Source organism: Gorilla gorilla, chromosome 9 (assembly GCF_029281585.2).
Source record: "Gorilla gorilla gorilla isolate KB3781 chromosome 9, NHGRI_mGorGor1-v2.1_pri, whole genome shotgun sequence".
Classification (NCBI taxonomy): Eukaryota; Metazoa; Chordata; class Mammalia; order Primates; family Hominidae; genus Gorilla; species Gorilla gorilla.
Genome location: NC_073233.2, coordinates 11,764,786 through 11,780,771, shown reverse-complemented (window position 1 = coordinate 11,780,771; position 15,986 = coordinate 11,764,786). Strand labels below are relative to the sequence as shown.

General features: G+C 38.9%; 1 protein-coding gene and 1 pseudogene across 1 annotated transcript; both read left to right on the top strand.

Annotated features, from left to right (window-relative positions):
• Positions 1-4,481: 4,481 nt before the first annotated feature.
• Positions 4,482-5,425, top strand: LOC101125138 (olfactory receptor 51I1-like). Its single transcript, XM_019036170.2, is given in 2 exon segments — positions 4,482-4,866; positions 4,869-5,425. Coding segments are annotated over 2 exon segments (942 nt in total).
• Positions 5,426-14,352: 8,927 nt separating this feature from the next.
• Positions 14,353-15,324, top strand: LOC101128756 (olfactory receptor 51I2-like; annotated as a pseudogene).
• The last annotated feature ends 662 nt before the right edge of the window (positions 15,325-15,986 follow it).

The window sequence follows — 15,986 nt, the reverse complement described above, 5'->3', positions numbered from 1 at the left end:
GATAGTTTGCTGAGAATGATGGTTTCCAGCTTCATCCATGTCCCTACAAAGGACATGAACTCAGCATTTTTTATGGCTGCATTTGATTTCTTATTTATCTTCTGATGTATCCATCTTTCTACTAGTTTATCAATACAGCTCACCTTTTGGATGCATTTCAAAGTAAGTTGTAACAACAGTACACTTCTCCATAAATAGTTCAGCAGTTATATTATTATTTGTAGTTCAATACATTGTATAGTTCTTTGATTTCTTTCAGACATATACTGCACAAGTCTTACATGCACACTAGATAAGTTTTGATAAATGCATTGGCTTTGTTGTGAAATATGTTTATAATATATTTCTAGGTAGGGCTTGGAGGTACATTTAGCCTGTTAGGTGGATTAGTTTTTAAATATTTATGTTCTTTGCAAGGGTAGGTGCTGCGTCTTTATTGGTCTGTATACTATCAGTGCTGATGATAATATCTAGACTAAAATGTTGCTCAAAAATCTGTTTTTATCTGTTTGGTTGGTGGAATAAACTGATTATAATTTTTAGGTTCCTTATAGTGATGGAGTAAAAGGAGTGCTTGCATAAGGAATTTGTTATATGGATGCTAGCATGCATTTGTACAAAAAATACATAACACACTTAAATTCCACATACGAATCTGAATAAATATGGAGATCTGAATTTGTTGGATATTTTATTGACTTGTTAATGAGAATGTGAATATGTATCTGCAATATATATTTTTAGCTATTTAAGCAGGGAAATGTATTTAAAACATATTTGATCATTAAGTCTCTATTTCATAGTCTTTTTCTAAGTTTTCTCTATAATTTAAATTGGTCTATATAATCAGTGTACGAATACATAGGTTATAGTGTGTGTTTGATGTGACAATACATACAATTAGTGACTAGATCACTGGGCAATTGCCTGAGTATATTTGTATTTATCTGTTTGTATGTATGTAAATTTGAATGAGGCAATGTGAATGTTAGTAAATAAATAGTTAAATAGGTCTAAGGGGGTATCTGTGAAGGTCTCAGGAGAGCTATGGCTATTTATGTTTCTGTGCATACATGTATGCAGTGTGTTTACATTCCCTGATCAAAGAAGTATTAACACACTAATAGATATGGATGATTACATCAGGGATAATTGTGCCAAGAAAGATATTCTCCTGGGAGCAATTCTCTTATGGCCCAACTCACTCTTCACTGATACCACCTTCCCAGTTATTTCCATGGTCCCTCCTCCCACCACACACAAGCAAGCCTTGGTGTTCTGGAGGGCTCATAAATTTATAAGTCTTAGGAGAATGAGCTGATGCCACTGCCAGCTGTACCCACAGCATAGTATATCCAGCTACAAGGAAAGCGTCTTCCATCCAGTGAATGCTCCCTGCTTCACACTGCCCACCTGACCTCTTTATCTAGATTTTATTCTAAATTTTAACACTTTTGCCAAAATTCCAGGCAGCCTTTAACCCTTATATCTCCCCTTCTAAATGTGAGCCAAATCTGACCCCTTCCAAACTCCAGGATCACAGACACCTGATACCAGGTTTCCATCTAAATCAAAACCATAATACCAAACCACATATCACTGAGTTAAGGTACTGCTGCATCATTTATAGATTTTTGTCTCAAGGATATTTTATACTTCTTATTTAAAAGCCTACAATTTGAATTTTTGCCTTTGATACCTGACTTTTGTGTGTACAGCTGGAGAAAAGTTACAGAACCAAATGAACTGAAGTCATTTAACAATGTAGTTGTCAATCTTAGCTGGATTTTCAGTATTGTGTTTGTCAGCCTATATGTATGTATATGGGAAAATAATTGGAGATATTATTGTGGTTTTGTTAATGCTGATGCATTTGTGACACTGTGTGTGTGTATAAACATTCAGGAGGGCTTAAAAATAAGGGAATATTTGAAATATATTGCATAATACCAATGAGTCTTCCTAAGTTGTTGCATGATAGTATTTTGTGTGAGTAGGGGAGTGTTTGATAGTTTATGTGTATGTGTGGGTATGAGATAGTGCCTATAAATACCTGGGTGTGTAAGTATAAGAGTGTAAAAATGTATATTTTTCTGGTACCTTTGAGTGACTGTGTGTGTGTGTGTGTGCTCATGATATTCTGTGCATTGCTTGTGTCTCTCCACCTTCTTGACCTTCCTTCCAAGATAGGTCACATTTAGGAAGTTTTCAAGGACACTCCTGTGGAAAAAGCAAAGAAAAAATGTTTTGGGGGTGGTGGTGGGGAATTTTCTCCACGGAGGAAAAGTTTTCAAAGTTGCTTTGTAGACTGATGAGAATCTGGAAAATAGATAAAATATTACCTTCTAGACTACCTCAATTTGCATGCCAGTGGTTACAGACGGTGGGGTAAACCTATCTTGTGGATGAGTTCTTAGAAGAGTCTTTTTATTTCTTCATGACTCAGAGAAAATCTTGCAGCAAAGATAATCAAAGAAAAAAAAACAGATCTGAACAGGCTAGATCTAAAAAGACCTCTTAGAGACATGGACTTTAAACGTGGGTTTGGGGGAAGAGAGGTTTAGCAAAGAGAGTAGCCCATGAGGAGAAAATACTACTCATTAAATGGATGCTTTGCCTTTTCATTGAGAGGAGAGAGAAACCAAAGGAATAGATGAATCTCTTCTCACTGCATATATATATATTTGGGATTATGACTGATATCTGGACATTATCCAGCCCTTGTCGCCATCTAATTTCACTCTGTTTATGAGAAGTGGTAGGAATAAAATGGGAACTCTAAAATGAGAAAAATAATAAAAGAGACATTATGCTGAAATTCTAGAATGGAGGTTTAATTTTGAGATATCAAATACCATGAAAATATAGTAGAAGAGCTATTTTAAATAAAGGTTGAGATGAAGTCTTCTATGGTGTGACTTTTCAGTTTGCATCATTCTGACTATCGTTTATTTTGCCTGAAGTTAGGCTGAGGCTGCTTTTAAAGAAAGAGAAGAGAATTCAGTAAAGAAGGTAGAGAAGGAGAAGCCAAGGAAGAAATACAATTGTGGACAAATAGTACCCTTGAATGGAGAAGGTGGTTCTAAAAAGTTGAGTTAAAAACAGTGTTAACTGTAGCAGGAAGATCAAGTGAATTAGGAGAGAGAATGTTTTCATTAGATTCAGAGACAAAGACGTCACTTGGTGACCATAGAGAAATTTCTTTCAACTCAGAGGAGGGGAGTGTGGAAGCCACAATATAATGAATTGAGCAGTGATAGAAGGTAATGTAAGTAAGATTGAATCCCGACATTGAAGATCTCAGAAACAGGTTGGAGAAGCAGGAAATTAACTAAAAAGTAATAATAATAAAATACAAGCTCCTATTTCCAGGTATCTGGAGAGACAATTTTTCAAGGAATTTGGTTAAGAATTGGGAAAGGGTTACAGAGTGGTGGGTAGAGAAGAATGTTATCGCATCTTTATGATGGAAGAGTCTTGCACACACTTATTGTCTGAAGGAAAAGAGGCAGAAAGGGAGAGAATGAATCTCCACTGGATTAGTGAAAAAGGCTCTGAAGGAGGTGACAAAAAATGAAATCCCGAAGGTGGAGAGCCTGTCCTTAGAGAAGGACAGAAATCTCTTTCTCAGAAAATAGAGGTTAAGAATGAATAAAGGTGTGCATAAGTTTAAAAGTTTGGTAATGGTTAAGTAATAATTCTCTCTTTTTCATTCCCATAAAATACTTTCTTCTTTGGTTATATCCAGCTGCATACCTGGTTTGATTGTAGAATTTATTAAAAGTTGGAGTTTACCGTGTGAATGTGAAAGAGCGGTAAAGAGGAGGTGAAAATACCAGTTTTACTGTGGGTGAGTAGTTCAGAAGAAAAGTGAGGAAGAAGAGTTCATAGACCAGAGGAAAATGGGGGAATCATGGAGACTCAAGAGCAAGTTCCTGGGCATGAGAAGGTTGGAAGGTAGAAGCCTATAGTAAGGATATGAAAACAGGAAATGTAGGATTTCAGAGATAGAAAAGTTTTGGCTATGACAAGTTCAGGGGCAGCCATTGGGATTGGGAGGCTGGGGTGAAATCTGAGTACAGGTTGTTGAATCTGTAAATTTATAGTAGTAGATGTTCCATCTATGCTATCTACTGAAGACTTTCCAAAGCCTAGGATGTACTTCTTCTTCCTGGTCTACCAGGAACAATTGTTAATGTTGTCTCCTATTATGCTTTGCTATGTTACGGGCACTCACTTGATCATCAAACCACAGAGTTTCTAATATGGCCTAGATAGTGAGCAGGGAGGGCCCTGGTGGTACACAAAAGGTTAGAACCCAATTGCTTCCTTAAAGAGATGAGTGTCTTACTGGGAAGGCAGGAATATAGGCAATCATTTTCAATCTATGACCTTTTGTTGGAGACAGGATATCTGAAAGAAAGTGAAGAAGTGACCCAACACACCCTTTTGGGTCCATTCCCCATCTATATTCTCCCACCATGTTGGGTCTCAATGGCACCCCCTTCCAGCCAGCAACATTCCAGCTGACAGGCATTCCTGGGATACAAACAGGCCTCACCTGGGTTGCCCTGATTTTCTGCATCCTCTACATGATCTCCATTGTAGGTAACCTCAGCATTCTCACTCTGGTGTTTTGGGAGCCTGCTCTGCATCAGCCCATGTACTGCTTCCTTTGTATGCTCGCTCTCAATCATCTGGGAGTATCCCTTTCTACACTTCCCACTGTGATTTCTACTTTCTGCTTCAACTACAACCATGTTGGGTTTAATGCTTGCCTGGTCCAGATGTTCTTCATCCACACTTTCTCCTTCATGGAGTCAGGCATACTGCTGGCCATGAGCTTGGATCACTTTGTGGCTATTTGTATCCACTACGCTATGTCACTGTGCTAACTCACAACCGTATATTGGCTGCGGGTCTGGGCATCCTTACCAAGAGTTTCACCACTCTCTTCCCTTTCCCTTTTCTGGTAAAACGACTGCCCTTCTGCAAAGGCAATGTTTTGCATCACTCCTACTGTCTCCATCCAGATCTCATGAAAGCAGCATGTGGAGACATCCATGTTAACAACATTTATGGGCTCTTTGTGATCATTTTCACCTATGGTGTGGACTCAACTTTCATCCTGCTTTCCTATGCATTGATCCTGAGAGCTGTGCTGGTCATCATATCCCGGGAACAGTGGCTCAAGGCACTCAACACCTGCATGTCACACGTCTGTGCAGTGCTGGCCTTTTATGTACCCATAATTGCTGTCTCCATGACTCACCACTTCTGGAAAAGTGCTCCACCTGTTGTTCATGTCATGATATCCAGTGTCTACCTGTTTGTACCACCCATGCTCAACCCTATCATCTATAGTGTGAAAACCAAGGAGATCCGCAAAGGGATTCTCAAGTTCTTCCATAAATCCCAGGCCTGAGGAAGGCCGAAGGCCCCAAAAGCTCCTTTGGAGGAAGGACTGGGACATGTGAACAACTTAAGGAATGCTAAAGTAAGGACAAAGAGGACCCAGGATCTTGATAGTAGTGAATGTATCACTAATAAAATAATATTTGACTATAAAATGGCATACATATTTATTCAATACTTATGTGAAAATTATTGTGCTAGTTGTTACTAGGCATGTTATAATGGTGAGTATGAAATATTGTCAAGTAACCAGATAGACATGTGAAGAGAAAATATAAAAAAGAGCCATCGGTATCCTGAAAAATTCTTGTTTGACATATATGGGAGTAATGAAGTTCGGCAGGGCAAACAGAATTTATCAAAAATAATTCTGCTCCTGCCCAGAGTGAAGGAGATAATAAATATTAAAGAGAGACAAAATATGTGGAGGCTTTGTATTTAATGCAAGAGAGAAGATCTACTTTGTTTGTGGTAATAAAAACAGGCTATGTTGAGTGGTTATGAAGTAGCTTGTGAAGGATGAGAGAAGTTAGAATTCTTGATTCAGGATGGCAGGAAGAAAGAAGGGTACTGATTTTGGCAGACGTAATTGCCTGAGAAGAAACACTTAGGCAGAAACGTTTAGAACAGTACTATTCCAAGTATGGTATAATAAACAATATCATTGGCATTTCTGGTAGCTTTATAGAGAAACAGATTCTTAGGCCCCACATAAGTCCTACTGAATGAGAACTGCTTTTAATAAGAACCTTGGGTGATTATACCTTGAGAAGGACAATGTTTCTCTTTTCTAACAGCACTCAGGTATTAGATTGATGCCCATCTGCTGTGCAACAAGAGTAACAAAACTCATGATTAACAAGAGTTTGGAAAAGTGGTTCTCGATATATGATTTCCAGATCAATATCATCAGCTTTGCATCGAAACTTGTTAGGGATGCAAATTCTGAGGACTTTCTTTAGACATCTGAACAAAAAACTATCAGGAGTGAGACCAAGAAGTTTGTGTTTTAATACATTCTCCAAGTTATTTCCGTATCTATTAAAGGTTGAGAACTTTTAACCTAGAATATTGGTTACAGATAACTGTTTAGACAAACGGGGAGTTTCCAACTGGGACACTGGGGCACAAGGTCTTGAGAGATTGCTGAAGTAAACTTGTGAATGACTTTTAAAGTGGGAAACTCAATGTATCACAATTAAGCATATGGTATTGTTGGTGAAGGGAAGTAGAGTAGATTTATAATCTTAATATCTCCATGAGACAGTGCAGGTGGAAGACAGAAATAGCTTCAGAGGAGAATTTGATACACAATTTCCAGCCAGCCCACAGTCATAATCCCATATTGTGCTTTCCTTCTTTTCCCTCAATTCCTACCTCCTGTCATGCCAAACTACTTGACATTGAAAATTCAGGCAAACTCCAACTTTAGGGCTCCCATTCAGGCAAATAGAACTGGAAGAGAGAGAGAGAGAGGACGAGAGAGAGACAAAGAACAGTTGATTGTCATAGTGAGATGGTTAGGCAAGAGAAGTTTGTCAATGGAACTTCACTGTACACAAGTCTCCTGATCAAGAAGTCTTTGGAGACTTTTCTGCAAATCTATTAACTCTTTTTCTTTTCTGCAGTCTATTAACTTCTTCCCTCTTTAGATGGGATATGTTTAATCTGGTTGTATTTTTGTTTACCAAGCATTTACCTGCAGATTGCGTCTATCTCTGCTTTGCTTCATTGTTAAAAGTTTAACTTCCACTCCACAGGATATATTTATTTCTCTATTTAAGCTTTGTTGTGGGGAGGAAAGCTTCAAAATTTCCCCACAAATGACGTTTAATACAGTAAGCCCTTGTCTTGAGATTTGCATGGGTGTTTTGTTTGGTATTACCATTATCAGAGTGAACAAATATTTAGAGTTTTTCTTGACTTATGCCCTCATTTAATGGAGGCAGAAACTGAGTTTGGAAAAAGACATTTTAAATATCTAAAAAAGAGCAATAGATAATGGCAGTCCAAGCTAAAACTCTGCACTCAGCACAGAGTTGGTCACATCAGTACATGTGAGTTAAGGGAATAACCAAACAACTATTTAAATGAATGAAAAAACTGAATCCAGACTGATGTTTAGATCCAGATCTGAGTTTTAAGCTCAGAATTCAGGGATCTAGACTGTGGGTTTTGAGCACAGAGTTGCACTTTTGAGACTGGATAACTGTGGGGGTGTTGCTATGAAGTTTGGAGAATTTGTCTCCAACTTCTTCATTATAAGGAAGGAGTTGAAATTTCATTTTCTCAGTGGAGAGAGGGCAGTATCTCCAGGTTTGTTCCCCTTCATGCTGCCTCTAATAACATAGCTAGAGTCATTGTACATCATGACTTCTCAAAGCCCTGCCTCTCCTTGCCAGAGATTTATGCCCAATATGAGGCATCATTTGTTTCCTTCTTTGTCCATGATTCTGTGACCTAACTTACAAGGTCATGATTCATGATTACTCCTGAATTTCATCTCCTGGTTCCCAACTCATAATTTTTGATCCAACCAATCCTATAACAATAATGAAAAGTAGAAGGTGTTCTTCTGCCACTGTTCCTCTGTTCCTTTGATATTTCAGTGCTCCACATGGGGAAGAGAACATTACATCTTCTATTTCCCTCCCTGAACCATCCCACCACTTGATAGAAAAGGGAAAGAGCCTTCCTGCTGTTCCTTCTCTCAATATGACCTCACTCTAAAACTGAGATGAACAAGAAGTAAAATGGATTATTTAATGGGAAGTTCAGGTGTTGGGAAAAAGAATCTGTTTGGGAGACCTGAAATCGAAACCTGCAAGAGAACTTAATGATAACTAGCATGTGTGATAAATTCAATAAAAAGAAACAAACCTATTATTTCCTTCTTCTCATTTGAATCTCAATCCCTTGCAGTTAGGTGCTATCCTTTTTTATAAATCAGGTTCAAAACTAAAGGAATGTTAATCTTCTAAAATCAGGTGGCAAAGCCAGGACTTAAAATTAGGTCTGTATGATTTTGAACCCATGGTCCTTCAGTATCCTGGAATGTTTCTTTTGGAGGAGACCCTTAACTTGTAGTAACTTGGCAGACCATGGGAGTGGGAGTTCAGGAGGGAAGTGTAGGACTAAGTGGATTGAGGCAGTCAGGTCATATCCTCTCTGGCTTAAATCCTGGGGTTGTCTCTGGCCTTCAAGCTCCAGTCTCTGAGATCTGAGCTCTGGAATTTTCCCGCTGGAATCTAAGCTTTAGGTTTTGCCTGAGATCTGAGTTTTAAGCTCAGAATTCAGGGATCTAGACTGTGGGTTTTGAGCACAGAGTTGCACTTTTGAGACTGGATAACTGTGGGGGGTGTTGCTATGAAGTTTGGAGAATTTGTCTCCAACTTCATCATTATAAGGAAGGAGTTGAAATTTCATTTTATCAGTGGAGAGAGGGCAGTATCTCCAGGTGAAGTAGTTTCTTGTTTGCTTTTTCTTATCTTTTTATTCCCAAGGTAAGATCTAACCCCCTCTTTTCCCCAATACCAGCATAGCATCACACTTAGGCAAAGCAGGACCCCAGGGGCTCTGGCATCTGGGAACAATTCCGCAGAGGCATAAAGGCAGCCTCCTCTCTTGGCTGGTGCCCACCTGAGGTCCATTCTAGAGCCATTGTGAGTTCTGGTCCTCTGCCTCTCAGTCCAACTCACACTTCACAAAGCTCCCTCAAGGTGATCAAGACACTTTGATCAGTCTGTGTCTTTGAGGTATGTATACGATAAGTGTGTTTCTAGCTACAATTCTGCTTGTGCTTCTGTATGCTTCTCTCAGATTCTCTTATCATGCCTCTGTATCTTTGAGTGAATCTCTATCAATGCCTGTGTATGTTTGCATAGTTGTGCACAATTTAAAAATCCTCAAATCTCACTTTTACATAGGTTTTCTATAGAAAGGACAATATTCATTCAAATACCCTCATGGTCTGCCAGCCACTTTCAGATAAAGCTGCCAGAGACTGCTTTAGCAGTGAAAGACACATGGGTGATCACACAGCAGGGGTTGAGAACTTGCCTCTGTTCTGTCCCACACAGATCCACAGACATGGGATTCTGTCACTGAATAGGAGACACCTTGCCAGTCTGGAATCTCAGGCCTGTGAGCAGAAAGAGAGCTGAAAGACCATTAACCTTGATTCAGCAGATGCTGACATTCTCTTTCCAGAACTTTCATGAAGAGTTATCCAGTCTTTGCTTGAACACCTTCACTGCCCAGAAGTTTATTATTTCATTGTGATTTTAGAAAAGTGTTTCTTACATGAACCCCAGACTGTCACCCTGTGATCTCCACCTATGGCTCAGCACCTGTCATACTGATCCCAACCCGTCTCTACTGCAGTCTCCTCTGGTCAAAATGAAGCATCACTCATTCCTTCAGTGTCCTTAATGTGACTTAATTCCCTTTACTTTTTGCATGTGATGCAGTCAGTTTAACTCCTGTTTAGAATAGAGAACCAAAAACTGAAGGTACTTCAGTTACAGCCTAAGTAGTATATTCATCTTTTATTCATTAATGATTTTTTTAGCATATCTTTGTGTCAGAATCATGTCATGTGTTGAGAAGGACAGGATGAACCAGGCACAAGTCTGATCCTAAAAGAGCTCAAAATCTGACAGGAAGGAGGTATAAATGTAATTTTAATAAAATAGAAAAAGTCTGTACAAAATATTACAAAGTTACAGATAAGAAAGTTATTGTTTCTGCTAAATAGTGTTAGAAAAAACTACAGATTTGTTTTAAGCTATATATCACACTGCTGATTCATATTACACTGGACTATCGATTGGTCACTGACAGGAGGACTTTCGTGGTGCGGAAATTAAAAGTCAGACACTTGGAGAAATAGCTAAAGGGATTTAGGACAGGTTAAGAGAAGAAGGAAAGATTACAGGATATCACCATGGAAACCTCAGATACTATTTATTCAGTTATTTATTCACCCAGTTAAAATATTTATTAAGCATCTGTTATGTATTTGACCCTGTGCTAGTATGGGTTATCTAGTGATAACAGACAAACAAAAACAGTCAATATCATCCATTCTTTTTAGAATTTATGATCTAGTAGGGATACAGACATTAGACAATTTACACAAGTACATATATGTTTACAAATTAACATAAGTGTTCTGCAAGAAAATAACATATTCCATGAGCAATATTCAGTTAATACTTGATGAAGGTTATTATGTCTCTGAGTCTGCAACATTATCTATAATGTAGAGAAAGCATGTTTAAGACCAATGTGAGAAAGCACTTCATATCCATGAGATCTGTCCAGGATAGTGGTTTAGGGATGCAACAAACTCCCCATCACTGGGAATGCTGATGCTGAGCATGGGTGACAATTGTGTAAAGATGGACATTCTCTCAGTGGGTACAAGATTGGACTCTTGATTCAGATTCTAGAGAGCCTATTAAGTTTATCACTGAATATATAGCCTTTTGAGATGGGGCTATTTTTCAAAGGTGACTTAACCCCTGTTCCCCACTACCTGACCTCCAGTTTGCGTAGGAGGCTAGAAAAAAAATCTATCTGCCATTCAGTCTTTTTCTCTGCCTGGAAAAATAAAGATGACCGACTTCTCCAGCATCTTCCCATTTTTCTCATTTAGATGTCTTTTGCTTCGGAAGGTTGGCTGCTGGCCTTTATAGGGAAGACCATGAGACTTATAATTGGAAGAACTAGATTCTAGTCCCAGATCAGCCACTACGGGTTTCAGGCAAGTCACTTGATATGGCTGTTATGAGATTGAAATAAGGCATCTTAGGAGTGAAGAAATTGCCCCTCTGGTTGTCATTTTCCATCCACAGATTGAGTTAATTTTTTGAGCTATGGTCTCCTTGACGTTGCCAATCTTTTCACTGTCCTGCATGTTCCTCTTTTCATGGTCCTTCGAAGTCTTGATTCTTACTTCCTGCTGAAGATGATGCTTTACCAGGGACCAGCATCTTCAGGTGAGGCAGGTCAGGATCTTCAGGAGAGATAATTAGACAGATTCAAAAGAGTCCTGCCAAGCTCTTCTGTCCCTTAAGTGACCCTCTACAGAGGTGCACTAGCCCCAAAACCTAGGCTACATCTGTGGGCACCACCCTGGAGTATTATAAGCAAATCCAAGTCAATTCAGAGGAGCTTCAGGATGCTGAGTGGTCTAGTGGATGATGAAACACAAATAAATGTTTAACTTGTAGGTCCAGAGTGGAGTAGGAAAGTTATCTGAAAGTCATGGAGGGAGACAGGGAGAGCTTGCAAATTTCATTTTAGTCTAAAATACTGTCACTGTAAAGGGGCTGGAATGTTACAAAATGAATCTGGAGTGGTTCTCAACATTGGGTTCATCAGAGGAGCTTTAAAACATTGATAATTAGATACTACACCCTGAGATTCTACTTTAATTGGTATGGGGTGTTACCTGAGCACTGGGATTTTTAAGTTCTTCAGGTGATTCTGATGCATAGCAAAGGTTGAGAACCGCTGATCAATAAGGTAGACTCAAGATAAATAAATTGGTAAGAGGCACAAGGAAACACATTTCACATGTCAGGAAAGTCATTAATTTTGAGGGAGGACAGAGTTCAGCGGAGCTGGTGCATGAAGAGTGTAGAGAGTAAGAGAATGCAGGACCTAGGATCATTCTCATAATTACATTGCTCTTGTCTCCATAGTCATAGCTCTTTTTTTTTCATTTTTAGATATAAGATCTCATTCTGTTGCCTAGGCTGAAGTACAGTGGTGCAATCATAGCTCACTGCAGCCTGGAACTCCTGGACTCAAGTGATTCTTCTGCCTCAGCTTCCCAAGTAACTAGACTACAGGCATGTGCCACCACGCCCAGCTAATTTTTTAATTTTTAATTTTTTGTACAGATGGGGCCTTGCTATGTTGCCCAGGCTGGTATGACTCCTGGAGGCCATAGCTCTTTGTATTCCCTTGACAATACATTCTCCTGACCATACATTTATTCCAGCAGGGCATTCTTATTAAACTTTGCAGATGTATGAACAATTTCACATCAACATTGGGTAACCACAGGATAAAGAATTGATACAGGATCACTGACTCATACATCAAATCTATTGAGTGAATGTGTGAACTGGTGATTGGAAGTAATTCAGTTTTTATACCAGTCATGAGCGCCCCTTCCTACTTCACTGTTATTGTCTTTAAAAATTAATTTTATAAATTTAATTTGTTGTATTACATTAACTATGTTACATTGTATTACATTACATTATGTATTATTTCAACCTTCTGACTGGGATTAGCTATTTCTCTCTGATCTCATGGCCACTGAAGGAGTCTTGTATCTCTGTGTCTTTGTTTTCATCTTTGCATATATTCTTGGTTAAATATGGTCTTTTAGAAGCCACTACATCTTTGACAGTTTTCCTAAACTCTGTTTGTTTCTAACTCAGAGGTAACTTGTGTATTAGCATAATTTTCACCTGAAATGTTTATATCCTTCATTGTCCATATTCCTATTTCTCCCTTTTTCAGCTTTTTAAAACCATAGTCTCACTTTCATTCAAAACATTTTTCCCTCTCTGAGGTGGAATGGGGATACATGGAGATGAACTTTGCTAGGGGTTCTTTCCTTCTAAGATTCACGTTGTCAAAGCTAAAACTCAGTTCTTTCTGATGACTCCAACCTAGATCAGACCACAGTTTACTCTCATCTCCATAGTGAAATTGGTAACCTTACTACAAGAGAAGATCATGAATCTAAACTGTAATCTAGGCTCTGCAGAAACTGACTTTTAAGCTGTGGCATGTTATTCATTTTTTCTCTCTGGGTCCTAGTGTCTCTCTAAGAATAAAATATCTTACTCAATATCCCACGTAATATCTTGCTTATCCTACAAAAAATCTAAAAAGCAAGTGTATTTTAATCCCCAGTTTACAGGTAGAGATACTGAGAAAATTAATGTCACATGTTCAGTAATTTGAAGCTCTGCAAATGGATTCTGAAAGACTTTAGTTCAAAATACTGAATATGTGACATTAATTTTCTCATTTTTTCTTACAACCAGAAAGAATAGTATTATTACATTCATGTCACAAGTTAAAACTCAAACCAAGCCAAAGAACAACAAAATAAAATTTTGGATCAGAGTATAAATAAGTTGAACACATCACACATCTAGTAACTGGCTGAGTATGGATTTTGGCTCAGGTCTGATTTATTCCAAAGTTTCTGCTCTTAATTTTTAAGCTATGCTGTCTTTCACAAGATTGAGCAGTCTGAAATATTGCATGTTCCTGCTCAAATGTGGGAGCTAAAAAAGTTGATATCATGTAGGTAGAGTGTAGAATGATAATCACCAGAGGGTGGAAAGGCGTGTGTGTTAAGGATAGGAGAGGCTGGTTAATAGCTATAAACACATAGTTAGATAGAAGGAATTAGTTCTAATGTTTGATAGCAGAGTAGGGTAACTAGAGTTAACAACAATGCATATTTTTCACAGTAGCTAAAGAGGAATTTGACATGTTCCCAACACATAGAAGTAATAAGCACTCAAGGTGATGAATATCCTAAGTACCTCGACTTGACCATTATACATTTTATGCATGTGACACAATGTCACTTGTATCCCATAAATATGTACAAATATTATGCATCCATAAAAAGTATTTAAAACTTTTTTAAAAACTTAAAAAGATGGAGCAGTCTGAAATATCTCTTTTCCAAGTAACATTTAGGATTCTGGAACTCAGGAGAACATGAGGAGAAAAGAGGATGTCTGTTATACTTTTATTCAGAATGACGTAGATGACTCCAACTTTCTTGCTTCCTGCCCCATCTCCTTTCTTCAACTTTTCAGGTTGGCCGCTAAGGCAGAAGATCCAACAGGTGGGGGCTAACTTCAGTTTTTTTCAAATGGCAGGTGAAGACTGATCTCTGCTCTTGGTGGCATGGGAGCTGAAAGCAATGAAAGTCTTGACCTCCTATCTGTCTTCCTGACTGGCATCCCAGGACTGGAGGCCCAACATGGTTGGCTCTCCATCCCTTTCTTCACCATGTACATTGTGGCCATTGTGGGAAACATCCTAATTATGGCAGCAGTGCAGGAGGACTCTGCCCTACATGAGCCCATGTACCTATTTCTCTCCATGTTGGCTGTCACTGAGGTGGGCGTCTCAGTGTCTACACTGCCTACTGTTACGGGCATTCTTTGGTTTGATGCCCACTGAGTTGACTTTGATGGCTGCCTGGCCCAGATGTTCTTCATTCACACCCTCTCCTGCATGGAGTCAGGGGTCCTACTGGCCATGAGCTATGACCGCTTCGTAGCCATCTACAACCCCCTGCGCTATACAGCCATCCTGACCCTGCCCTGTATTATCTGCATGGGTCTGGGCATTACACTGAAGCGTGTGGCACTCATGGCCCCACTTCCAATCCTTTTGAGGCAACTGCCCTATTGCCACACTAATGTCCCGTCACACTCCTACTGCCTCCACTCAGATCTGATCCAGCTGCCTTGTGCAGATACTAAACTCAACAGCATCCTGGGCTTAGCCATTGTTCTCGCAACTTTCGGGCTGGACTTATTGCTTATCGTGGTCTCTTATGTCTTGATTCTTTATACAGTGATGGGCATTGCTTCTGGAGAGGGACGGTGGAAGGCTCTCAACACATGTGTGTCACATATTTGTGCAGTGCTTATATATTATGTGCCCATGATTGGGGTGTCTGTGATGCATGGTGCTGCCAAACATGCTTCACCCATTGTCCACAAACTTATGTCTAGCATCTACCTTTTTGTGCCACCTGTACTTAATCCCATCATCTATAGTGTTAAGACCCAGCCAATAAGACAGGGAATTCTCACCTTGTTTTCCTGCAAGAGGGAATTGCTCTGAATCACTGCAAGGAGTCAGGAACTGTCATTAAATTCATAAATTCTGATAATGTTTCTGCTATGGGCAAAGCTCTACATTAGGCATTTTGAGGAGGAGTAGGAACAAGGAATTCAAAGTATTGCAACAGGCTTGAATCTGAAATGCAAGAGTTATTCGTAACCCTTTCCATCTCACATTTTATTTGTATATGTGTGTCTCTGTGTGTGCACATGTACATGACTTTCTCTTCTAACCAGATATGGTGACTTTGGGGCAGAAGTAATGGATTTTCCTTTTCCTCATTTTGTCAAAACTCCTAGCAAAAAAGCCTGACAAATAGTAAGTTAACAGTAAAAGCTTGAGACTTAATGAAATTTAAATTTAAATAAAGCAAAATTCTATTTTTATGGGTTAGGTAGGGATTACCTAACCCATATCTTCCAATTAAAAAAATATTATCCTAGGAACATGTCTTTGAGTAAGGTGAGCATGCTCTCTAGTTTTCTCCAGATATTCATGGTTTACATCTGTTTTCCTTAGCATTATTATTAATGTTACCTTCTTTTACTCTCAAAAATGTTCTTGATCAAACAATAAATTGTTTATTTTTGTTTACATTTACCTATGAAGCAACTTCTTGTTATGTAAGAAAAGAGACTCTTCCTAAAACTTGCTGTCCAGTG